The 25,453-nt window shown below is 43.4% G+C and overlaps 1 protein-coding gene across 1 annotated transcript in view; it reads left to right on the forward strand.

Annotated features, from left to right (window-relative positions):
* Window positions 1–10,991: 10,991 nt before the first annotated feature.
* Window positions 10,992–25,453, forward strand: part of RASA1 (RAS p21 protein activator 1) — a 114,691-nt gene continuing 100,229 nt past the window's right edge. Inside the window, exon 1 of the mRNA XM_070412299.1 lies at window positions 10,992–12,003. Within this exon, the coding sequence (XP_070268400.1) occupies window positions 11,480–12,003 (524 nt within the window). The 5' untranslated portion in view covers window positions 10,992–11,479. The remainder of the gene's footprint in view (window positions 12,004–25,453) is intronic.

The following is a 25,453-nucleotide window of genomic DNA, read 5'->3' on the forward strand; positions in this document are numbered from 1 at the left end:
AATGCCTAGAAAAATAATCTGGCACTGTATTTTCAACCTACTCTATTTTCTTTGATTTTTCAACAAAAAAAATCTTTGACATGCTTTTCTAGTTCATTCAAGCATCCCCCAGAATATAGAAATTTAATGGCTATCTTTTTTTATTAGCTAAGACATCAGCTTTTGGATTTGTTAATAAACAAAGCAATTAGAGAAATGGTAAAAACTAAATCAGTTCTAATAATTCAGTCCAAAAGACCAAGGATTACCCACCCCAAACAAAAACCTAATTATTTATCCTATCTATCATGATTGTTTGAATTCTGTAGATCAATCCATGCATTTTGTCCTAGCTATGACTATGTAAATAGTTACCTAAATAATTAAGATTTTAAAGCCTTTTCATTCTTCAATAATCTTCATAATCTTATGGAAGATATTTTTGGTTATTTCCAAATGGTAGCAAAAGCTTATTTATAATTCAGATTTTAGTCCATATAAACTTTTATCATTTTCTAATCCATTAGCATAATACCAAATCACCATTACGTTTTACTATATTTGACTATTTGTTATAGCCTGATTGCCTTTATTAATTAGTCAGCTTTGCTTCAGTAACAAATGATCCTAGAAATGGTAGTTAAAATAATAATGGCTCATTCCTTGCTTACATTACATGTTGGATGACAAATTTGCCTGTGGCTTTGCTGCATGTATCTTCTTATTCAAGAACAAGTCTCTGCACAGAACTTTCTATTCTTACGGCAGTAGGAAACAGCAACATTGTTGGCAGAAATATTCAATGGCATATGTCACTTCTGTTTACATATCATTGGGCAAAGCAAATCACATGGCCAAACCTGACAATGGCCAAACCTGCCATTGATAGGAAGACACTGCAAATCACATGGCAAGGGGTGGGGACATATAATTCTCTTACAAATAAACAGGGAGCAAATCCTGAGGAATATAATCTACCAGTCCTGTCCTCTGAAGTTTAATATATTGGAGTCATTAAAAACAAACAAACAAGTAAGCACATAAACCTCTGTCATCTTTGATTCTCATGTCTAATCAATTACAAACTCCCTTAACAAAAGATGGAAGGGAGTTGGAGGATAAGTACCCCCAGTCTCCTCACTCCTCAAGCAGGAAAACTCTGAGATGTGATTAACTTGGTTTCCCATAGTTCTCCCATGGAATTGAGGCCCACCCTTGCCCATAGAGATTGCCTATTTGACAACAGACCCTTTATTGGCTTCCTTCCCTTCCCTATCTCCCTACCCCTCTCTGCAATGGAGTTTCTTGGGATCACCACTAATTTACAATCCAATTCATGTCTCAGGGTCTGCTTCTCGCTACACTCAATCTAAGCCAGTGGTTCTCAACCTTGGCTGCACATTAGAATTACCTGGGAATCTTTTTAAAATCCTGATTTCTGGGCCTCATCTTCCAGAAATTCTGTTTCTTTGTTATGGGGTGAGGCCACAACATTAGTAACAAAGAAACAGAATTTCCGGAGGATGAGGCCCAGAAGTCAGGATTTTAAAAAGATTCCCAGGTGATTCTAATGTGCAGCCAAGGTTGAGAACCACTGATAGGGGCAGAGGAAGGATTTAAATACAGTCTACCTGTCCCAGCATCCCAGGTTTGGGACTGATTTACTGTCTGCATTATTATACTGCGACACTTTGTGAACACTCAACAAAAACTCTGTCAAGTGACTATAAAATCTTGACAAAATAGTTCAATTCAGCTTAGCCTTTTCTTCCTTAATATAATCTATATCAGTGTTAAATGCTGCATTTATTTATGTGGCCAGTTGATTAAATGTCTTTCTCACTCTAAAATGTATGCTCCCTAAGAGCAAAACAAAGACCGTGCATATTTGGCTCACTCTTGTTTCCCTGTCACTTAGAAATTTGTAAGTGCAAGCAAACAAGTAGTGGAAGCCATAAGTAAGCAGGACTCATGAGGTAGGGAGGTATAGAAAGAGAGGTGGTTGGTACAGTCAAAACCAATAGAAGCAGTGGCTGTATTGAGCAAAGAAACAGAACAAAATAGCGATAGAGTACTTCAGTCATGGAAACGGTGCCACCACTCAAGGAGATAATTACACAGTTCCCATTCTTCAGACATAACCACAAGCATTATGCCTGCTGGTTCCCTAGAGCTCCTTCTGGATCCTGAACAGTAAGATATTACGGTTCCCTATGAGACTAGATATTTTGTTGTGAAACAGTTTTTCTGTTCTATGTTACTTCCCCAGGAATCTTTATTATAAACCTTTAGCTCTTGAGGTAAATTGATCATACCTTTGGCACTCAAAAGCTTACAGATCTGTCAATTGACAATAATGTCATCATACTTTTTCAGAGTTGTGAAAGAGACAATGGACCAGAAAGCACTTTGACAACTTTAAAATTTTCTACAAATTCAAGACATGGCTTTTGGACTACCTTAATACAACATCTAATCAAATTATTTCCTCAAAAACACTGTTGTAATATTCATGATAGTTTTTCTTAAGTATTTCCCATTTGGTTGTCAATAAGGTATTTTATGTCCAATACATAATCACTTTTGCTTCTGTTATATCATCTAGCAAAAATATATGTTAAAAAAAAGAAATGACAGAAAATATATTTGGAACCAAGCAATAAGTAGATACTCTTAGAATATCACTCCCTCTGGTCAACACTGCTCCTGTGATAATATACATTACTGGGAAATGAGTTCTCACCCCAGTCACACCTTGATAACCCTAAATGAATGTCTTTGTCATTTGAGCTAAATAGCCTTAGTAGGTCAAAGAGTAGGATACATTAAATATAAATTGGTTCAAGTTATAGCAACATTCAATAGTACCTATATTTAACAGAAATAAGTTACTGTCAAGCCCACACCCACTTGGCATACACCTGTTCTGTGCATGCAATGGCTTCTCACTGCAAACACCAGTAACTTTCTACCTGAGGGCTTTCTCTTAGCCATGGGAGATGCTTGCACACAGTCCGGAAGTGTTGGGGAGGAGATACTTCCAGGAGCAGCCCACAACCAATGACAAATAGAGACTTACAAATAAAAATCATGGTTTCTTTGTCCCTCAGGCACGACAACTCTCCATGGGTTCGGTGCTATCTCCCAGAGCTCCCCAGTGGGACTGAGCCCCAGATGCTCTTACCAATAACCTGCTCATTAACACATCCTGCACTGGTTTTCTTCCCTTCCCTTCCCTATTGTCCTGAAATTTCCTGGGATCACTTTCCAAAAAACCAATACTCAACTCCTACTTTCAGAGTCTGGTTCTCTGGAAACTCAAGCTAAGATACCTGGTCTGTAAACCAATACCAACTTTTTAGTAAATCCATGGAAAAATGAAAAAGAAGGATATAACATACAATTAACAATAAAGGGTCTGTTGTCAATGCACAATTCATAAAGCTAAATTTATGTTATTCAAAAGATATTTTAAAATCTGGAATTATTTCCTTTCCTTTTTTTTTTCTCCTTCCCTTCCTTCCTCTCACCCTCTGTCTCCCCATTTTTTCTGTCTTTCTGCCTTGAAATGTCCTTTCCTTTTATGAAATAGTGGTAAGAAATGGTAATAACAACAAAATACTTTTCACTTAACAAAATGTAAAGTTGACAATTCATAACAATTTAAGTCTCTGTTTTTTTTTAAACATATTCCATTGATTTTTTTACAGAGAGGAAGGGAGAGGGATGGAGAGGCAGAAACATCGATGAGAGAGAAACACCGATCAGCTGCCTCCTGCACACTCCCCACTGGGGATGTGCCCGCAACCCAGGTACATGCCCTTGACCGGAATCGAACCTGGGACCCTTGAGTCCGCAGGCCGACGCTCCATCCACTGAGCCAAACCAGCTAGGGCTTAAGTCTCTGTTTTTGTTGAAGCCTTAGTAGTCTGAAAAACCCAGATATTTGAAAATTACTACTTTGCTATATGTTATATTTCATTGTTATTTTAACAATGAGATAAAGAATGAAGAGACAGTTAAAAAAAAAAGTTGTGTTAAGAAAATAGGCGGAGTTGAAAAGTTATTTAAAGGAACATGTGAATTTGAATTTTTATAGTCAGAAATATCTTAGAAAGGTGGTTTTAATTTAATAAAGTTATATAACTCACAATTTCTTCTGATGTTCTTAAAACTTTCACCTTCTTTTATCTATAATTTTCTCAACTCAAGGTTCCATTTAACCGTTTCATTGTATAGATATTTTAAGTATTATTAAAGAGGCTTGTGAATTAGATATGCTGATTTTAGAGGTAAAGGGGACTCTCAGGTGGACTTAAGAATGTAACCTAAATTAGAGACTTTCCAGGACTCCCAGGTAGAGAGGTCAAAGGTTAGTTGGATTCCATGACTGTACTTCCAGGTGATGTTTAAATTGTTGCTGACACAGACAAAGAATGGGAGTGGTAATTACGAGAAAAATATGGACTGGAGTCTTACTCACCTGACTCCTTCATTTTCTTTGACCTGAAAGCATTACACTAGCTTTTTTCTTTTACTTCGACCTTGGGTCACTATCATTTATAGGAACCACGGCACAGGAAGGAAACATAGAAATGATCCTGGTCAGAGGAAAATAGTAGGCAAAGAAAAACAGACTAGAAATAATGAAGGGAACAGATTTCTTATAAAGAATAATGAAATATCAGCAAAATAAATAACAAAACTTTTTTTAAAAATTAAAAATACATTTTTCTACCCTTCTTTCAAGAGAAGGGATATTTAGGTCCAACTGCTCTAAGCACCTTTAACCATATATAAGTTTAGATGTTCCAAAAGGGCTCCTGCATTGGCTTCTTTTGAAGTTTATTTTCCCACCTCAGAGATTGTGCTATTCTTTAATTTTCCCATGGTGTTTATAATTTTCAAAAATCGTATTTGGTTGTTATACCACATGCTGCAATCTCTGAAGAACTATTTACTTTTTCATCAAAATAATTTCCTTTAACCTATACCTTCTCAATGTTATTTTCTCAAAACATTTCTCTAATAAGGAAATTTGTTGTCTTGAGGATTTTAAGATGAGGTGAGCAAATGCAATAGGGATACTAGGGGTTAGGAATAAAGACATTATTTCAAATTTCAGGGTCAATGAAACCTTTTGACACTATTTGCATAAGCTTAGAAGCCTGTTTGTACAGCTAAGTATGTACTAGGGTATCAAACACAATTTGGAATTCTTTAAACACAGCTGTAAGCTCTTTATCATTTCTTGCTTAATCTTCCCCTCACGTGTTACTCATATATTTCTTGTGAACACCTTGAGGTTACTGACTAAAAATTACCTTTCATACACTGAAGTATCAAAATATTTCAGAATATTTGTGTTTCCAATAAAATCAGAATAAGCCAAAATCATTTTTTTTAAATTAAATGTTCAGATTCCTTTCACCCACAAGTCTTTATCCAGCATTTTAAATCATTCATTCATTAAATAGTTTAATTTAATATTTGGATTAACATTCCTTAAACCACAGTAGTAACTGTCCTTAAAGATTGTTTTACTAAAGGTAAAAGCTATTTTTCCTCTCTTTTCTTTTGTATATTGTTCTGCTTTTCAGTACCTCCCTGTTTAATATTATCTGTGAATTTAATTAACAGACTGTTTACTTCCCTTTGTTAACTGATGTTACATAACACCACACCTAACACCAATTCCTGCAGAATCCCTGTAAGGCTTTTCTCCACATAGATATTTCATAGTTGGGTTTTGTTTGTTTGTTTGTTTGTTTTTTGTTAATTGTTCTTCAGTTTTTGACTCATGAAACTTCAAGGAGCATATCTATGTTGGGAAATTCAGAGGAGAAAAAAGGAAAACACAGTAGAAATTGAGGGGGAAATTATCAGGAAAAAAAAAAAAGAGCCGAAACTGGTTTGGCTCAGTGGATAGTGTCGGCCTGTGGACTGAAAGGTCCCAGGTTCGATTCCGGTCAAGGGCATGTACCTGGGTTGTGGGCACATCCCCAGTAGGAGATGTGCAGGAGGCAGCTGATCGATGTTTCTAACTCTCTCTCTCCCTTCCTCTCTGTAAAAAATCAATAAAATATATATTTTTTAAAAAAGAGCATGAGACTATAAATGAGAAAAGGACAGAATATCAAGGAGAGTAGAAAAAGAAAAAAGGCAATAGATAAAAGAAGGTAGAAACATTTAACCCTTTTGGAAAAAATAAAAAGTTACTGAAGAAAGACAACTGATTTGAGATTAAGAAAGTACAAAAGAAAGAGTAAAGATCTGTCTAATAAAAGGAGTAATTTGAAAATACCTCTGCCGAAACCGGTTTGGCTCAGTGGATAGAGCGTCAGCCTGCGGACTGAAAAGTCCCAGGTTCGATTCCGGTCAAGGGCATGTACCTGGGTTGCGGACACATCCCCAGTGGGGGATGTGCAGGAGGCAGCTGATCGATGTTTCTCTCTCATTGATGTTTCTGACTCTCTGTCTCTCTCCCTTTCTCTCTGTAAAAAATCAATAAAATATATTTAAAAAAAAAAAAAAGAAAATACCTCTTCAAAATATGTGGTAATCTTTTTAGATGATAAGGGCAATACAACTGTAAGATTGAACATAAGGTAAGATTAATGTTTGATTGATTTACAAATAGACTTTTAGTATTTCTTTCCTACTAGTTGAGCTATTGATGTCCAAAGATGTGAGCTGGTCTATTCCAGAATTGGTTAAAAGGATGAAGAGCTGTTCAAAGGAAGCCAAGCACTGGGTTAGGCAGTATTTGTATAGTATTTTAGTAGTATAGTATTACCAGAGGCCTGGTGCACGGATTCATGCACTGGTGGGGTCCCTTGGCCTGGCCTGTGCCCTCTCATAATCCAGGACCCTTCAGGGGATGTTGGAGAGCCAGTTTTGGCCCAATCTCCTCAGGCCAGGCTGAGCGTTGAGCGAATCTGTACACTGGGCGGTAAGTATACATAGAAGATCTTTGGTTAATCTTTTTCCACCCTTCCCCTCACCCTTTCCCTCTGAAATTCATCAGTCTGTTCCATGTTTCCATGCCTGTGCATTGAGCATCTGCCCCCTGGTGGTCAGTGTGTGTCATAGTTACTGGTTGAATGGTCAAAAGGTCGCTTAGGCTTTTATATGTATAGATAGTAAAGTACTGTAGACACATACACTAGAAAACAATATAACTCAGCATTTAATTGGTGTTGGACTGCATTAAATATTGGCTTTTAATTGCCAAAGAATTTTCATAAAAAGGGAAGGAGGTAATTCTACAAAGTAGAGTAGTGAGTCTGATCTCGAACCTGTGTGAGCAGTTAGAGAAATCAGTGATACCCAAGAGTTGGTGATAATCTTCAGTCCAACCTCCTACATTCAAAGGCTGATGGTGGTAATTGAGGTGGGAGTGTTGCAGGATTGGGATGCTAACACACAGTAGATTTGAAACACAGGCTACATGTAAATTCATTGGCAGTGGGTGAATAGGCACTTTGATGGTCTAACTCTGAGGACCTAAGTTTAAAAATATACACAAGAAAAAGTGTTCTTAGATAGGCAACTGTAGAACTTCATTATTCTCTATAGTATGGAATTACCTTATTATGCATATTCTCATTTTCTAACGTCCTTTCCAAAATAGCACAGAACTTAGTAACCCAATACCTACATCGCTATCCCACCTACCTAGTGAATAACACTGAGTTGGCTTTCTTACTCATTTTCTTTCTTTCAGAACCGTTTTTAGGTATCACATACCTCCTTCCTGATTAGCATACTACAGTACAGTAGTTTTTAAATGTGTAAACTTGAAGGCTCATTAAATCATAGATTGCTGCAGTTGCTGATTCAGAAGATCTGGGATGGCCCACCCAAATTTGCATTTCTGATAAGGTCCTAAGATAATGCTGGTCTGAGACCACTCTTGAGACTAGTCCATCTCCATTCTCCCAAGGAGTACATGGCAAAAGAGGTAAGCCCAATAAGGGGTCTTCATGATTACTATTAAACAAATTTGTCTCTGGTTTGGTAAATAGGCTTAAGCAGACTTCTAAAGTAAAAGAAAATGTCTTGCAGGCACCCTGCCACCTCTTTCAGTGGTCTTTTGCTTTTTCCCTGGACCTTTATTACAGCCTCTTCCCATCCCCAATATGTTCCTGTGTTGGTTTGATCATCCTTAGCAGAGAAAATATTGATCTCAAAGTTCAATATTCAATGGTATTTAATATGGGATTCTTCCTGGGAGAATTTAAAAGATAAGAACAATATATGAACCCAAAAAGGCAAGTTACCTGCACTGTAGTTTCAAATACTAGTAAAGGGAATGATTCCTCCACCTATATGAATGCATATAATAGTTTACAGATATCCTATCTAATAAAAGACAAAAAGGGTAATTAACCATACCTCCACTACGCTTCCCATTGGCTAATCAGGGCAATATGCAAATTACCTGCCAACAAAGATGGCGGCCAGCAGCCACACAGCTGAAGTGAACATGAGGCTTGCTTGCTCCAGTGATGGAGGAAGCCAAAGTTCCCTGCCTGCTGTGGCACGGCTCTAAGCTCTGAAAGCAACAGAGTTTCAATTATAGAAGCTAAACAAACCCCAGATACCTGCTTTCAGCAGGTGGTGGCCTCAGAGCTGGAGCCAGCTCTCAGCTCCAGTGACAGCAACAATGTTTCAGTTATAGCAGGTAAATAAATCCCAGAATAAAAAAAAAAGAAAAAAAGGAGAGGCTGGGAGCTTCAGTTGCCGGCCAGCCTGAAAACGGCCCTCAGCCCCTCACCCAGACTGGCCAGGCACCCCAGTGGGGACCCCCACCCTAAAGGGGGTGTGGCCAGCCTGAAAACAGCCATCAGCCCCTCACTCAGGCTGGCCAGGCACCCCAGTGGGGACCCCCACCCTGATCTGGGACACCCTTCAAGGCAAACCAGCCGGCCCCCACCCATGCACCAGGCCTCTATCCTATATAGTAAAAGGGTAATATGCAAACTGACCCTAGCAGCAGAAAGATTGGGAATGACTGGTCACTATGACACACACTGACCACCAGGGGGCAGATGCTCAATGCAGGAGCTGCCCTCTGGTGGTAGGTACGCTCCCACATGGGGGAGCTCTGCTCAGCCACAAGCCAGGCTGATGGCTGCCAGTACAGCGGTGGTGGTGGGAGCCTCTCCTGCCTCCTCAGCAGTGCTAAGGATGTCTGATTGCAGCTTAGGCCTGCTCCCCGCTGGCAAGTGGACATCCCCCGAGGGCTGCCGGGCTTCCAGAGGGATGTCTGATTGCCAGCTTAGGCCCAATCCCCCGGGGAGCAGGCCTCAGCCAGCAGGTTGTCATCCCCCGAGGGGTCCCAGACTGCGAGAGGGCACAGGCGGGGCTGAGGGACAATTTATTTTTTATTTTTTTTTTTACTTTTGTGCTTATTTTTATTGGGACAAAACTTTTTGGGTTTTTTTGTTAATCCTCTCCCAAGGATATTTTTTTCATCATTCATTTTTTAGAGACAGTGGAAGGGAGGGGGAGAGACAGAGAAACACTGATTGGTTGCCTCCCGCACCCACCCCAACCAAGGCTGGGATTGAGAGCCTGCAACTGAGGTACATGCCCTTGACTGGAATTGAGCCTGCGACCATTCAGTCCGCAGGCTGACACTCTAACCACTGAGCAAACTAGCTAGGCTGGGACAAAACTTTAACAGATTTTCTTTTTCAAAGGCATTTAATCAGCTATGTAACTTTCTATTCTCTCAAAAGTAGTGACTTGCCCAGCTGGAGTGGCTCAGTTGGTCGAGTGTTGTTGGGGTTCAACCCCAACGGGTCCAGGGATCCCCAAAGGTGTGGACGGAGTTGGCGAAGAATGAATGACATGGAAACTGGTTTCAGTTCATCAGCATAGCATGAGGGACAAATTTTTGTGCACCGGGCCTCTAGTCCCAGTATAAAAGACAAAACAAAACCCTTCTCTTTGGATATATTGGTAACTTTTGAACCTATACATAACTGGCACTTTAGGACCTTGACATTTGTCGTGTTGAAGGTGCTCTGTGCATCATCACACATGCATTGTGGAGCATGCTCTGCTGTCTTTCGCACCTGAGGACAAAAGAGCACTGACTGGTGTCCTATATGGCACCCCTCCTCTTCACACCCCATTAGGACCTACCAGACTTGCAATGGCACGGGTGTGTGTGTGTGTGTGTGTGTGAGAGAGAGACAGAGAGAGAGAGAGAGACGCGCGTGGGGGAGGGAGGCGCGGTGAAGAAAACGTGTATAGTTGTAGAAATCTGACTTCACAACCATTATTGCTACCAAAATTCTTAGCCTTTTCCATATGGCACCCCCAATCCGTTTTGTTTTCTTGAGTTTCAGAACCTAGTATTTTATTTTAGTTTGTAATGGTCATATAGCGATTTAGATTATGTAACAGAAATGAAAACATGAAGAGTCCCGCCTCAACCTTGGAAGCAACCTGCAGCCTCTCCTCCCGGGCCTCCGCCGTTAGATTTCGCGCCGCCGGCTGGGTCAGGAAGCAGGGACCGCACCGGCTTCGCGCACCTCCCGTCCCTCTCCCACCTCCCTTCCTCTCTCCCGCTCCCGCTCCCTCTCCCGCCGGTCTCTCCGGCTCTCACCACGCCGGGCGGCCGCCGGCTTCGGTATCCCGCCCTCCCCTCCTCCGCCCCACCGGCCCATCGCACAAAGCCCAGGAGGACGGGCGCGCGCCGCGGGCCCCACGGACGGGAAAGGCGGCCCCGCCGCCACGCGCTCTCCCCGGAGCGGGCCCGCGAGCGCGTCCCCGCGCTTCCTTCGCTCCCGACTCTTCCCTTTCCTCCCGCGGGCCCGGCCCCCGCCCGCGCCTGCGCAGACGCGCGCTCCCGCCCTCCCCGCCCTTCCTCCCGCCGCCCCTCCGCCGGCGCCCCGCCCTCCTTTCTCTCGCGTCGGTTTCCCCGAGCGCTCCAGGTTGGGAGCAGTTCGGCCGATTTCCCCACTTCCCCGCCCCCCTCCCTCTGTTCTCCCCACCCCTCCCGTCTCCAGCCCGGTGGACGATGCGGCGGCTGCAGCGGCCCCAGCCCCGGCAGCGGCAGCGGCACCGGCGGTGGCTGCGGTGGGGGTGGCCGGAACTCGGGTGGTGAAGCGGCGGCACCGGCGGCGGCGGCCGGAGGGGCGGCAGCTGCCCCGCCGCGCTCCCGGCGCTTCCCTTCCTCTCTCGTGCAGCCAGGAAGTTTCTCGCTTCTGTGCATGTGTGCGCGTGAGTGTGGGTGGATGAGGTGAAGGTTTGGGCGGCAGCGGTGCCGGCGCCGGGTTTTTTGCCCACTTCGCTTCCCGTCACCCGGGAGCCTGGGCTGTGGCCCGAGGAGGGGGCGCGGCGACGGGCTCCCTCCTTTTGTTGTTGTTTCCTCCTGGGGTCCTGAAGGGGGAACGCGCCGGGGCGGGGCGGCTCGGAGCCCGGGCCTGGTGGCCCGCGGGGCTCCCGGGCGGGCCGGGCGAGGCCGAGCCGAGCGGGCTTCAACATGATGGCGGCCGAGGCCGGCGGTGAGGAGGGCGGCCCGGTGACCGCCGGGGCCGCGGGAGGCGGCGCGGCCGCGGGCGCCGGTTCCTATCCGGCGGCGTGTCGGGTGAGGATCCCCGCGGCCCTGCCGGTGGCCGCCGCCCCCTATCCCGGGCTGTCGGAGGGCAGAGCGGCCGGGACTCTGGATGGCGGAGCCGCGCTGGGATCGGGGTTCCCGGGAGCCGGGTGTGGGGCCGGGGCGCTGGGGGGAGCCGGACTGTCAGGGGGAGGCGCCGCTGCTGGCGTGGCCGGTGCTGCCGCCGCCGCCGCCGGACCTGGCGGGGAGATGGCTCTCGCCAGAGGGACCACTGCGTTGGCTGCCGAGCCCTTCGGGGCAGGCGGCGGATTCCCCCCTCTGCCGCCGCCTCCCCAGCTGCCCGCTTTGGGGGCCGGCCTGGGAACCGTGGACGAAGGGGACTCTCTGGATGGACCCGAATACGAGGAAGAAGAGGTGGCCATCCCGCTGACCGCTCCTCCAACGAACCAGTAAGTGAAGCCCGCTGCTCGGGGGCTGGGGAGAAGGGGGAAAACATGCCCGTTCTGTCAGCTGTGATTTGTTCGGAAAAGTTTGGAGGCTTCGGGTTCCGTGCGTAGGGATTTAATTGGATCGCTTATCTTCCCTACAGGCATACTCCCTGGCGTCTTTGTATGTTTATTGCTCCTCTGGGAAGATAAGTTTTTAAGATGGGAAGCTTGGGAAAATGTGTATCAGGTGAGAACCGGATATGGTTCTGCCCCTTCCAAGCGGAGTGGCGTCCGGGGATTCAGCTGAGCTTGCAGCTACCGAGGCAGCTGAGGTTTATTGTGTCTTATCGCCCAGTGTGTGCTCCTTGTTGAAGCGAGATGCGGGAAGCTTTGCCTAGGAGTGTTTGAATGAGTATTGGCACTGATACTGTTTGCAACATGTCTTGGTCGGAATGCGTTGTTTTTGCTGCACTGCAAATCTACACTTCAGCCTGTTGAAAGCATAGCGTTGCAAAAAGGTCTTTGGATCACTCAGGAAAACGTGGGTCAGCGAGGAAGGAAAGGAGATTTATGAATTACAGGTGTGCTTAAGGCCCATACTCCCAACAGTGTATGTAACTTGTGCGTTAGAGTTCTCATTTGTTAATATTAGTGCGATTTTTTTTAAATAGTTGAGACTTTGTAAGTACAGCGTTCAAATAAAATTAAGAGTGTGCTTCCCTTCAACACTTTTTGTTGGTGGGCAATACAATATTTCTAAATGTTGACGGTACTGCAGAATATATAGAACAAGGGCTTTTCTGAATAGAGTTAGTATCTCCCTCTTACTTGTTCCCTTCATAAGTGAATTTAGGTATGAATTTATATATAAAGGTGGACCTCTTCCTTGATGGGAAGTGGTATAGTAGGCAAAACTTGTTTTATAGATCTCTCACATCTGTCCTAATTGACTTGTAGAATTTGACAACCTTGGTGAGTATCAGAGGAAAAAAGATTTGGTTCATAAGTTGAGACTTGAAGTATTATTTTGGGGGATGGGATGGTATATTTCTTTAGAAGATTTAGAAGCAATTAAATTAGGAAAAGATTTTGTAATACTAGTCCATTTTGACTTATGACTATATCTTTTGGTACTTAGGTGGAAAAGTGAAGTTAATCTTATGTCAGTCATGGTATAGGGGTATTGTATTCCTTTTATATTGTTCAATAGAGTCCCTTTTTTTGGGGTCTAATTTTATCCCAATTTATATCATGTCTAGTATTGCAGACTTTTCTGAAAGGTGTTCAGAGAGTGATACAATTCTAATTTTATACACTGTTACACATCTTCAAGCCTTTTTGCAAAAAAAAAAAAAAAATCAGTAAGTTAAATATAAAGTACCCACTATATATGCAGCACTGTGGTTATAATAAACAAAGTACAACTTTTTATACTGAAAGAATATAGTCTTATGCCAGTTTATAACTGAATTAAATTAGGCATAGTTAGTATATTGTAGTTTTAAACTTTTAAAAAGTATAATTTATTTAATAGAGCAGTTTTAGGTTGATAGCAAAATTGAGCAGAGAATACAGAGCCTTTCCATTCAATTTTTAATAATAAACATGAATGATTGAATAGGAAAAATTGTATTTGTGAGTTCATTGTGTGAGGTTTTCATTATTATATGTATTTGAGAATTCAAATATTTATGTGACTATGTATATGAGATTTGTTTTATTTTTAAAAAGTATCCTCCATTTCTAGTATGTTCTTAAATTTATCACTGAGAAGTACAAATTTCCCTCTTTTCTTTATCTTAGATATCAACCCAGAGTCACTGGAGGCAATACAGTGTAGTGGTTAAGCGTGAAAATTCTGAAGTTAGACAAGATTTGGGTTGGAATCCTGACACTACCACTTACTAGCTGTGTGATCTTGGAAAGGTCAGTTTCCCCATCTATAAAATGGGGATGATAATGGTACCTTCCTCATATGGTTGTTTTCAAGGTTTAATGGGAACCCTGAACATATTCAGTAACAGTACCTGACATATAGTAAGTGTTCAACAAATAAATGGTCTCCCAAAGTAACAATAATATAATTTTGTTATCATTAAATTGCCTACTAATTCTGTTGGAGTAGGGCGTCCCTTACTGATAGCTAGTTTAGAGAATGTTTTGAACTCCAAAGGGCTGTCTATAACAATTAATTATATTAAAAATTTTATTTTAACTTCATAAAGCTAAGCAGGTTTAGAGATGAAATTCGTGTTTTCTATTCCTATTTTTATTTTTATTTTATTTATTTTTTTAAATATATTTTATTGATTTTTTACAGAGAGGAAGGGAGAGGGATAGAGAGTTAGAAACATCAATGAGAGAGAAGCATCGACCAGCTGCCTCCTGCACACCTCACACTGGGGATGTGCCCGCAACCAAGGTACATGCCCTTGACCGGAATCGAACCTGGGACCCTTCAGTCCGCAGGCCGATGCTCTATCCACTGAGCCAAACCGGTTTGGCTCTATTCCTATGTTTAAATGAAAGAACGAAGCCTTAATCCCTTGGTTAAATAATGACTAATCGTTCATAAAAGTATTAAATGTTTTGGACTAAATTAATATTTGATTACTAGTAATGGGTTGTCTTACTTATAACATGATAGGAGGTTCAGGTTACTGGATTGAGTCCACAGTGGTTTGTTAGGCTGGGTTTCCCTGGTCATAGAGTTCAACTTTGTATCCAGCTAGTTTGATGCTGTTGGTCTCAAGAGAGTCAAGTGACAGTATGTAGATTGACCAGTGTAAATATAATAATGCCATTAGTATTTTGTATCTGGTTTTTCTGTGTACGTGGTGAATCATTAGTCTCATGTTTGTTAGTTTTGTTAAGGCCAGAAAAGTTTGTGTAATTTCAACTCTTATATTTATTTGAATATTTTCCTTTCTGTAAGTTCTGAGGAAAAAAATTTAAAAAGAAAAAAATTATTTCCATATATTTTTATGCTAAGAAATTTCAATATTCAAAACTGCTAACAAATTTCTTTTTCAAGAAAGAAAAAGATTAAGTTAGTTTGTCACTGGTATTCCCTGTAATTTTATGGAACTGCTTCTCATTATTCTTGTTATTTTTTTCTATTTCCCCTAAAGGTGAGGGAGAGAAAGTAAAGAAATGTTGGTCTCTTAGTATACCTTTAAAAAAAAATTATATATATACATACACACACACACACACACACACACACTAATAAAAGCGTAATATGCTAATTAGACCAAACGACCTTCCAGACAATGCCATGGTGGCGGTGGTGGAGGCCGAGGCTGAGGCAGTTAGGGGTGATCAGACCAGCAGTGGAACAGTTAGGGGTGATCAGACCAGCAGGGGAGCAGTTAGGGGGTAATCAGGAGGCAGGCAGAGGTGGTTAGGGGCGAGCAGTTAGAAGCCAACGGTCCCGGATTGTGAGAGGGATGTCTGGGCCTAAACTGGCAGTCGGACATCCCCTGAGGGGTCCCAGATTGGAGAGGGTGCAGGCTGGGCTGAGGGGACCCCCCTACACCCCTGTACTTGAATTTTGTGCACCGGGCTCTACACACACACACACACACACACTCTCTCTCTCTCTCTCTCTCTCTCTCTCTCTCTCTCTCTCCCTCTCCCTCTCTCCCCAATAGCAGAAGGACCTTGAGCTGAATCCAACACATATACTAGTATAAGACTTGCTCTTAGTGTATTTGGAATCTATTGTAATTAGTTGTTACCATTTAAACATTGGAAGACTTCAGCATAGTTCAATGGTTGAGCGTTGACCTATGAACCAGGAGGTCACAGTTCAATTCCCAGTCAGGGCACATGCCCAGGTTGCAGGCTCCATCCCCAGTGTGGGGTATGGAGGAGGCAGCTGATCAGTGATTCTCTCTCATCACTGATGTTTCGCTCTCTCTCTCCCTCTCCCTTCCTCTCAAATCGATAACAATCTATTTTTAAAAAATTGGAAGACTTCACATTTAAGAAGGCTCAATTTCCAGCGTCTCTTGAGAAATCACAGGTTGCTGTTTCTGCTTGAGAGTAGATTGCTAGAGCCCAGTGGAGGTTGTCTCTTTGAGGTGGGGTCTGAGTTTTCCATTTTGCTGTAGTCTCCACCAGGCCTGCTTTGCCATTGATATTATTTGCCTGGCATCTGGCCAAGATCTTACCCTGGATCTAATAAGCAGGCTTCTTAGGCCTGAAACAAAGGAAAAAGAAATAAGGAATTTAAATAATACCTTTTTCCCCTTAAAAAATAATCTTACTGTCTCTACAGAAGTAAAATAATTCTTAAGTCAAGTAATTGTTAAAGTTAATGTTAGTACATGTAGTGTTCATTAACTCTGTCACTGATAGCATTATAACTATGGGTGAATCATTATTTCCTAATAAAAATAAGGGTGAGAATTGCAAAGATTAGTTGTGGACACAGTGGTTGCTGACCAGGACCCAGATTTTGTACCATATTTTTAGTTAGATTCTTAATTTAAGGGATTACAACAATGAGTAAGATGCTCCTTTTCCCAGTGAGTCTCTCAGAGAGTTTTGGATCTAGTAGGAAGTTAAATAAACCTATTATTATTATGATTCAGGATAGATTAACACTTGGAGTGCGGGTGAATTTCCCGCCAAAATATAAGATGGCTCTGTCTTTTGGTTTTGTTCCATCCACCAAAAGGGTGGATTACAAACAAATATTTGGTAATACGCAGTTACAATCGGCCCGAGTTTACACGTTTCACTCCACCGCAAATCTATATGAACCGAGTTAAAAACGGCTCCCGCGGAGTACGCGCAATTCACGCGAGCCGACTTAACTCGTTTCCCGCACTCCATTAAGATAAATATAATGAGTGAAGTATGAGGAATGGGTCATGTGGGTTAAAAGAATAAGACATTAATACAAAGAGGATCAGTAAAGTCTAAGGAAAAGTAGGAGGTATGTTTTCCTTGCTGCATAATTTATTATCTGAACATTAAGTTATTGGTTCCTATTGCCTAATGATTTTATCAGGTAAAAAAAGAATTATGAGTTAAATGAGTGTAAACTTTTGACCTTAGTGAAGAGTCTGTCCTGAACTCTTATTTACCTGTGGTCTGGAGGGAGGTTGAAGGAGGTGCCTGTAGTTACTAAAAATACAGAGCACAACCAAAGGCTAGAATTGGTCTGGGTCATTGAAAACCAGACAAAGGCTGACAGACAAAAAATAAAAAGGACAGCTGTAAATTAGGAAGAAGAAAGGGAAAACTTAGAAGGGAGCATAAGGGGGTGGGGCAGAGAGGAGGGGAGGAGAGGGTGGCAGGGGGGAAGGGGGAGAGAGTAGGGAATGGAGTAGGGAGAGGGAGAGTGTATGTTATGCCATGCCATGCCATGCCATCCACCAACTGTCCCAGCTGAGGCACCAGACTTATGCATTAAGACACCTTGGATGTTCATGTGTCATCTTTTGGCTATATCCGTCCTCTCCCCCTCCCTTCCTCCCCCTCTCACTTTCTCTTACCCTCTCCTCTCTCCATCCCTGTAGTCTCTCTACTTCATTAGCTTGAGCTTCTTCACAGCATGGCAGCTGGGTTCCACAACAGCTTTTCAAGAGGACAGGACGCTCTGTCATCACTTATCAAGTCTCTGCATTCTTCATGTGTGTTAATATTCCAATGACCAATGCTAATTACATGACCCAGTGCAGATTTAGTATGGGATGTTGGTTATTGCTCATCATTTGAATATGCAAGGGCATTAATACTGGGAGTTGAGATTTCTTGGGGACACCAAAGTTATAGCCTACTCCATGTTTTCAGCTACATGTAATATCAGATAATTCTAGAATGCCAATGATAAGGGAGGAGGTAGGAGAAAGGACAAGTACTTGCAAGTTCTTTCCTTAGGCTCAGCATGATTGTCTTTTATTAAATGATTCAAATATATCCACAATAGGTTTTGCTTCTTACCACCATTATCTTAATTTTAAATAAAAATATTAAGTATGGATGTTGGTTATGGCTCATTGTTTGAATATGCAAGTGTATAGAAGGTAGGTGTGTTATCTTGAAATTATCTGCAGTACATTTCAGTTGTGAGCCAAGTTAAAAATAGTTGTCAGATACAGTTTACTTCTCCACAAGTCTAATCAAATCGCAACAGGATTTGGGGTATGATTTTAGGTGTTTCAGTAATTATGTGATTTTTGTTAGTAAAACAATGAACATTATGGTGGACAAAAAATACATAAAAATATACACTCTAATTGGAAGATGAGGCTTTAATGATAGAGAATTAAGATGATAAAATTAAATTACAGACATAAATTAGTGTCCATAATTTTTTAGATATGTTTAGATTTGAGTAATACTTATAATTAATTTTTTTAAGGAAAGGGATGGAAAGGCAGAGGCCCAGTATTGGCTTATTTATTATTTACCATATGTTAGGTGCTTTACTTAGATTATCTCATTTAATTCTCACAACTAGTGCAATAGGTATTCACATTCTTATCGTTGAGAACACTTAAGTGATAGACTTCGAATTCTAATGCAAAAACTGTATTTTTTCCTTTGCCTTGCTGCCTTTCAGTACATGTAACACATATATGTGCACTCATACAAAACTTAATATACTTCAGGGCTGGCCAGTTGCTGGGTGTTATGGACGGAAATGTGCGCCCCCCCCCCCCCCCCCAAACAAACCAACCAAACAAAACAAACACTCAAATTATATGTTGAAGACCTAACCCCAAGTTTGACTATATATGGTGATAGGCCTTTAAGGAGGTAGTTAAGATTAAATAAGGCCATATGGGTGGGTCTATAATCCAAAAGGACTGTTATTCACATAAGAAGAGGAAGAGACACTAGGATTGCATATGCACAGAGAGAAAGCCATGTGAGAAGCTGGCCATCTGAAAGCCAAGGAGAGAGGTCTCGCTAGAAGTCAACTCTTGGCACCTTAATCTTGAACTCAGCCTCCAGAACTGTGAGAAAATAAATGTCTGTTGTTTAAGCATCCACTCTGTGGTACTTTGTTATGGTAGCCCAAGTTGACTGATACATTGGGTAACCCTGCATCTTTAAAAGTGGTTTCGGATGATTTTGGAGCAGATTGAATGCATATCCACTACTTGAAAAATAGCGTCCTCATTCATTTATTTCTTTCATTGTAAGAAAGAAAAACTTTATTTCTTTTATACCTTCTTTCTTTTTTTAAAAATATATTTTATTGATTTTTTACAGAGAGGAAGGGAGAGGAATAGAGAGTTAGAAACATCCATGAGAGAGAAACATCTATCAGTTGCCTCCTGCACACCCCCTACTGGGGATGTGCCCGCAAACAAGGTACATGCCCTTGACCGGAATTGAACCTGGGACCCTTCAGTCCTCAAGCCGACACTCTATCCACTGAGCCAAAGTGGTTAGGGCTTTACCTTCTTTATGAGTTAGTGATGTAGCTCCTCTTTTGACTATACCTATGTTGAGAGATGGAAAATATTTAAATGCATGTCCGATTACTATGGCGTAAAAAGAGTTTTCACATGACCATGGATGGTAGTCATGGAATATCCTGTGGGTGAGACATTACTCCAGCAAATTTTGTGTGTTCGTTCTGTGTTCATTGTTGTAACAATGCTACTTTTAAATTGCCGTTCTCTTGTATATCTGTCTTATGCCAAGGGAATGACCTAGAAGTCTCCCTCAACTCTTAAGTCTTTTTACTTTTTTGTAGAAATAACCCACTAAACTGGAGTCACAGTTAAGAAATTATATAATAACTAGAGGCCCGGTGCACAAAAATTTGTGCACTCGCAGGAGCGAGGGGGGGGGGGGGGTCCCCCAGCCCGGCCTGTGCCCTCTTGCAGTCTGGGACCCCTCCGGAGATAACGACCTGCTGGCTTAGGCCTGCTCCCGGGTGGCAGAGGGCACGCCCAATCCCTAGGTGCAGCCCCTGATCAGGCTCAGAGCAGGGCCGATTGGGGAGTTGGGGCGCCACCCCCTGTCACGCACAGAGCAGGGCCGATCAGGGGGCGATGCCACCCTCAGTCACGCTCAGGGTAGGGCCGATTGGGGGGTTGGGGCGCCGCCCCCGTCACACTCAAGGCAGGGTCGATGGGGAAGTTGCGGCGCCACCCTCTGTCACGCACAGAGCAGGGCCGATCAGGGGGTTGGGGCACTGCCCCCTGTCACTAACAGAACAGGGCCCATCAGGGGGGTTGGGGCTCCGTACCCTGTTACACACAGAGCAGGGTCGATCAGCGGGCTGGGGAGTTCCCCCCTGTCACGCACAGAGCAGGGCCCATCAGGGAGTTGAGGAGCTCCCCCCTGTCACTCACAGAGTAGGGCCGATAGGGGAGTTGGGGCACCGCCCCCTGTCACGCACAGAGCAGGGCGGATCAGGAGGTTGGGGCGCTGCGCCCTGTCACACTCAGGGCAGGGCCAATGGGGAGGTTATGGCTCTACCCCGTCACACACAGAGCAAGGCCCGTGGAGTTGGGTTGGGGTGCCACCCTCTATCATCCACAGAGCAGGGCCGATCAGGGGGTTGGGGCGCCGCCACTGTCACACTCAGGGCAGGGCAGATGGAGAGGTTATGGCTCTACCCCATCACACACAGAGCAGGGCTGATCAGGGGGTTGGGGCGCCGCACCCTGTCACACACAGAGCCGCAGGGCGATCAGGGGGTTGGGGAACTCCCCCCTATCAGGCACAGAGCAGGGCTGATCAGGAGGTTGGGGTGCTGCCCCCTGTCACGCTGATCCCGGTGCCGGGAGGCCTTGCTGCTCCACTGATTCCGGTGCTGGGAGGCATATTACCCTTTTACTATATAGAATAGAGGCCTGGTGCATGGGTGGGGCCTGGCTGGTTTGCCCTGAAGGGTGTCCTGGATCAGGGTGGGGGTCCCCACTGGGGTGCCTGGCCAGCCTGGATGAGGGGCTGAGGGCCGTTTTCCGGCTGGCGGGTGACTGAAGCTTCCAACTGCTCCTTTTTTTCTTTTCTTTTTTTAAATTCTGGGCCAGCTTTAGCTCTGAGGCCTTGCTGCTGAAAACATTGATACAATGTTGCGGTTAGGCTGGCTGAAGCCCGGCTGACTGAAAGCTGGTTTCTGGGGTTTTGTTTAGCTTCTATATTTGCAACATAGTTGCTTAGAGTTGCAGCTGAGAGGCCAGCAAGTCAGGCGGGGAACGTTGGAGTCCGCAGTCACTGGAGCAAGCAAGCCTCCCTGTTCACTTCAGTGCATGGCTGCCGGCCGCCATCTTGGCTGGCAGTTAATTTGCATAAGGATATGCTGATTAGCCAATGGGAAGGGTAGCGGTCGTACGCTAATTACCATGTTTCTCTTTTATTAGTGTAGATAGAACCATATCTCTCCTCCATGCATGTCTATCTGAATATTGAATTATCTCTCAAATTTTTAAAATTAAACTTCATTTTCAGATAATTATAAATTCATATTCAGTTGTAAGAATAACAAAGATGCACCCTTCACTCATTTGTTTCTTATTTGCAACATCTTGTATCACAACAGGATATTGACATTGATAAAATTCACTTATCTTATTCATATTTCACCAGCTCTGTATATGTGTGTGTGTGTGTGTGTGTGTGTGTGTGTGTAGTATATATTTAGTTCTATTCAGTTTTATCATCTGTAGATTTGTGTAATCATCACAATAATAAAGATATAGAACACTTTCATTGACACCAGGATTCTTTGTGCTGCCTTTTTATGTTTGTGTGTGTGCTGCCTTCTTATAACCAAACTTGTCTCCCTTCTCCACTTCCTCCATCTCTAATCCCTGGCAACCACTAATCTGTTCTTCATTTTGTTATTTCAAAAAGATTATATAAATGGACTCATATAGTATGAAATCCTTTTGGGGTTAGCATTTTTAAAACTGGCTTCCCTCAAGATTCCCCTCAAGATTCATTCAATTTGTTGCATATATCCATACTTTGTTCATTTCTGTTGCTGAGTAGTATTCCATGTTAGGGATGTACTACACTTTGTTTAACCATTAACCCCTTGGAGAACATTTGGGTTATTTCCAGTTTTGGCTATTAGGAAAAAAAGCTGCTATGAACATTTATGTTTATGTTTTTGTGTGAACGTAAGTTTTCATTTTTGTCAGATAAATACCCAAGAGTGCAGTTGCTGGATGGCATGGTACTGTATGTTCAGTTTTATAAGAAACTGTCAATCTGTTTTCTAGAGTGGCTGTGTCCTTATACATTATCACTATTAATATATGAGTGATCCTGATTTTCTGTATCCATATCAGCATTTGATATTGTCACCATTTTTTATTTTAGCTATTCTCATAGATGTTTAGTGATATCTCATGGTTTTAATTTGCATTTCCCTAATGGCCAATGATGTTAAAAAAATTTTCAGGTGCTAATTTGCTATCTGTATATCTTTGGTGAAATGTCTGTTTATCTCTTTTGCCCATTTTCCAATAGGTTTTTTTTAAAATATATTTTTATTGATTTCATAGAAGAAGGGAGAGGGAGAGATAGAAACATCAATGATGAGAGAGAATCATTGATCAGCTGCCTCCTGCACTCCCCCCACTGGGGATCGAGCCCGCAATCCAGGCATGAGCCTTTGACTGGAATCGAACCTGGAATCTTTCAGTCTGCAGGCCGATGCTCTATCCACTGAGCCAAACTGGCTAGGGCCCAATAGGTTTTTTTTATTGCTGAGTTTTATGTATTCTAATTATTCTGTGTTTGATATGTGGTATTCAAATATTTTTTCCATTCTATAGCTTTTCTTTTTCCGCTCTTAACAGAGCAACAGTTTTTAATTTTGAAGAGGCTTAATTTATTTATATTTTCTTTTGTAGGTTGTACTTTTAACAATTTTTTAGGAAGGGGGAGAGAGAGGGAGAAAAGGAGAAGGAGAGAGAGGCAGAGAGGGAGGGAGGGAGAGAGAAGGAGGGATTGCCTCCCTCAACTTAGGTATGTGCCCTGACCTGGAATTGAACCTGCTACTTTTTGGTATAAGGGATGATACTCCAACCAGTTGAGCTACACTGGCCAGGTCTGTAGGTTGTACTTTGCCTGTTCTAGGTCTCAATGATTTTCTCCTATGATTATTTCTAAAAGTTTTATGTTTTACAGTTAAGTCCATGATCCATTTTGATTTCATTTTCATAAAAGATATGGAGTTAAAATTGAGGGTAATCAGGGTATAGTACAAATAAATTTATACTCATAAATTAGACAAATTAAGCAAAATGAACCAATTTCTTCAAAAGCCACATACAGTATTACCAAAACTCAACCAAAATAAAATATATATAATCCTGTAACTATTTAAAAATTTGTAATTTTAAATCTGTATATAATGAAATCCCAGGCTGAGATATTTTCTTTAGAGAACTCTACCAAATATTTAAAGAATTAAGAGGAATACTTCACAAACACTTCCAAAAAACAGACAAGGATGGAACATGTCCTACCTCATTCTATGATACCAGTATTACCCAAATACTTAAATAAGAAAAGGATCTCACAAGAAAACTACACACCAGTATCTCTCATGAACTTAGACACAAAAATCCTCAACAGATCAACACTAGTAATTATTTAATTACATGTTTCTTTCTTCTACTGTTAAAATATAAATGCTTGTGAGGGCGGTAATAGTAATTGTGTTAATTGTTGTGTCCTCACTATCTGGCATATTGTAAAACTGATGCAAATAAATTACATGTATTAATGTAAAAAAGAAAAAAAAAAAGGTGTTGGATTCAGTGGTTAAAGGTAGACCTTTATATATAAAGCCCAGTGACTGGAATGACCAGAATGACCGATGGCTATGATGCACACTGTGGCAACCAACTGGCCTGATCCGGGCCCCAATCGGTCCCCCATCCGGCTGGCCTGCCCCCCGATCGGCCCCCATCACCCTGATCTGGGGTGGGGATGGCCAGCTAACCTCCTGCAGCCTCTCCCCCCAGGTGGCCCAGCCCGATGGGCCCCCATCGGGGTGCGCTGGTTGGACCCCACATGTGCACGAATTCATGCACCGGGCCTCTAGTCCTATATAATAAAAGGATAATATGCAAATAGACTGAACGGCAAAACAATCGAACAACCAATCAAAGTGTAATATGCTAATGATATGCTAAGGCTGCTCAACCGCTCGCTATGATGTCCACTGACCACCATGGGGCAGACAGTCAACTGGTTGACCAGTCACTATGACGTGCACTGACCACCAGGGGCAGATGCTCCAACCGGTAGATTAGCTTGCTGCTGGGGTCTAGCTGATAGGGACTGAGTGAGATGGGTTGGACATGCCCTGGAGCCCTCCCATGGTCCCTCCCTGGCCCAGTCATGCACGGTGGGGTCCCTCAGCCTGGCCTGCACCCTCTCGCAATCCGGGACCCCTTGGGGGATGTTGAGAGCAGGTTTGAGCCCCATCTTGCAGGCCACTCCCCTTGGGAGGGCGCCAGATGCAGGACTCATGGTTGGAAGTGCTGCTGTGGCAGCGCGAGCCTCTCCCGATCAGGACTGATTGGGCGTGAGCCTGCGGCAGGCACAGTGGGGCTGTGATGAGCGGGAGCAGCAGGTAGGAGCTGCAGGCGGCATTGGACTATGGGTTTCAGCCCGATCTCTGTAGGCCACCCAGAGGGACCCCACCCGTGCACGAATTCATGCACCGGACCTCTAGTCCTATATAATAAAGAGGTAATATGCAAATTAACCCCCATGCCCTCACAAGATGACTGCCTACAACCAGGCTGGCAGGGGGGTTAGTGAGGGACGACCAAATGACTGAACAGCAGGCTGTGTGGGGCGACTAGGCCGGCGGGGGGGGCTGTGAGGGGCTACCAAGCCGGTGGGAGGGGCAGTAAGGGGTGACCAGGCTGGCGGGGGGGGGGGCAGTTAGGAGTGACTAGGCTGGCAGGGAGGGGGCAGTTGGGGGCGACCTGGCCGACACGGGGGGCAGTTAGGGGCCACCAGGCTGGCAGGGGGGATGGTTAGGGGTGATCAGGCTGGCAGGAGGGGCAGTGAGGGGCGATCAGGCCAGCACGCAGAGGCAGTGAGGGGCGGTCAGGCCAGTGGGGGTGGTGGGGGCAGTTAGGGGCAACCAGGCAGGTAGGCAGAGTGATTAGGAGCCAGCGGTCCAGGTTTTTGAGTGGGATGTCTGACCTCTGGTTTAGGCCTGATTCTTGTGGGATCGGGCCTAAACCGGCGGTTGGACATCCCCCAAGGGGTCCCAGATTGGAGAGGGTGCAGGCTGGGCTGAGGGCCCCCCTGCTACCCCCCCCCCCCCTCCCCGCCCCCCGGTGCATGATTGTGCACTGGGCCTCTAGTAGATAATAAAAATGCTGGTTGAGTGAAATAGTGAATGCTTGTAGAAAGGCTTAAAAGGAATGGCGGTGTTTTTACCAACTCAGTTTTTTTTAAAAAATAATAAATTTAAGTTTTTAGAGCAATTTTAAAAAAATAGATATTTTATTGA

The sequence above is a fragment of the Myotis yumanensis genome, unplaced genomic scaffold (genome assembly GCF_028538775.1).
Source record: "Myotis yumanensis isolate MYYU_CA2020_CCGP unplaced genomic scaffold, mMyoYum1.0.hap1 SCAF_4, whole genome shotgun sequence".
Taxonomy (NCBI): Eukaryota; Metazoa; Chordata; class Mammalia; order Chiroptera; family Vespertilionidae; genus Myotis; species Myotis yumanensis.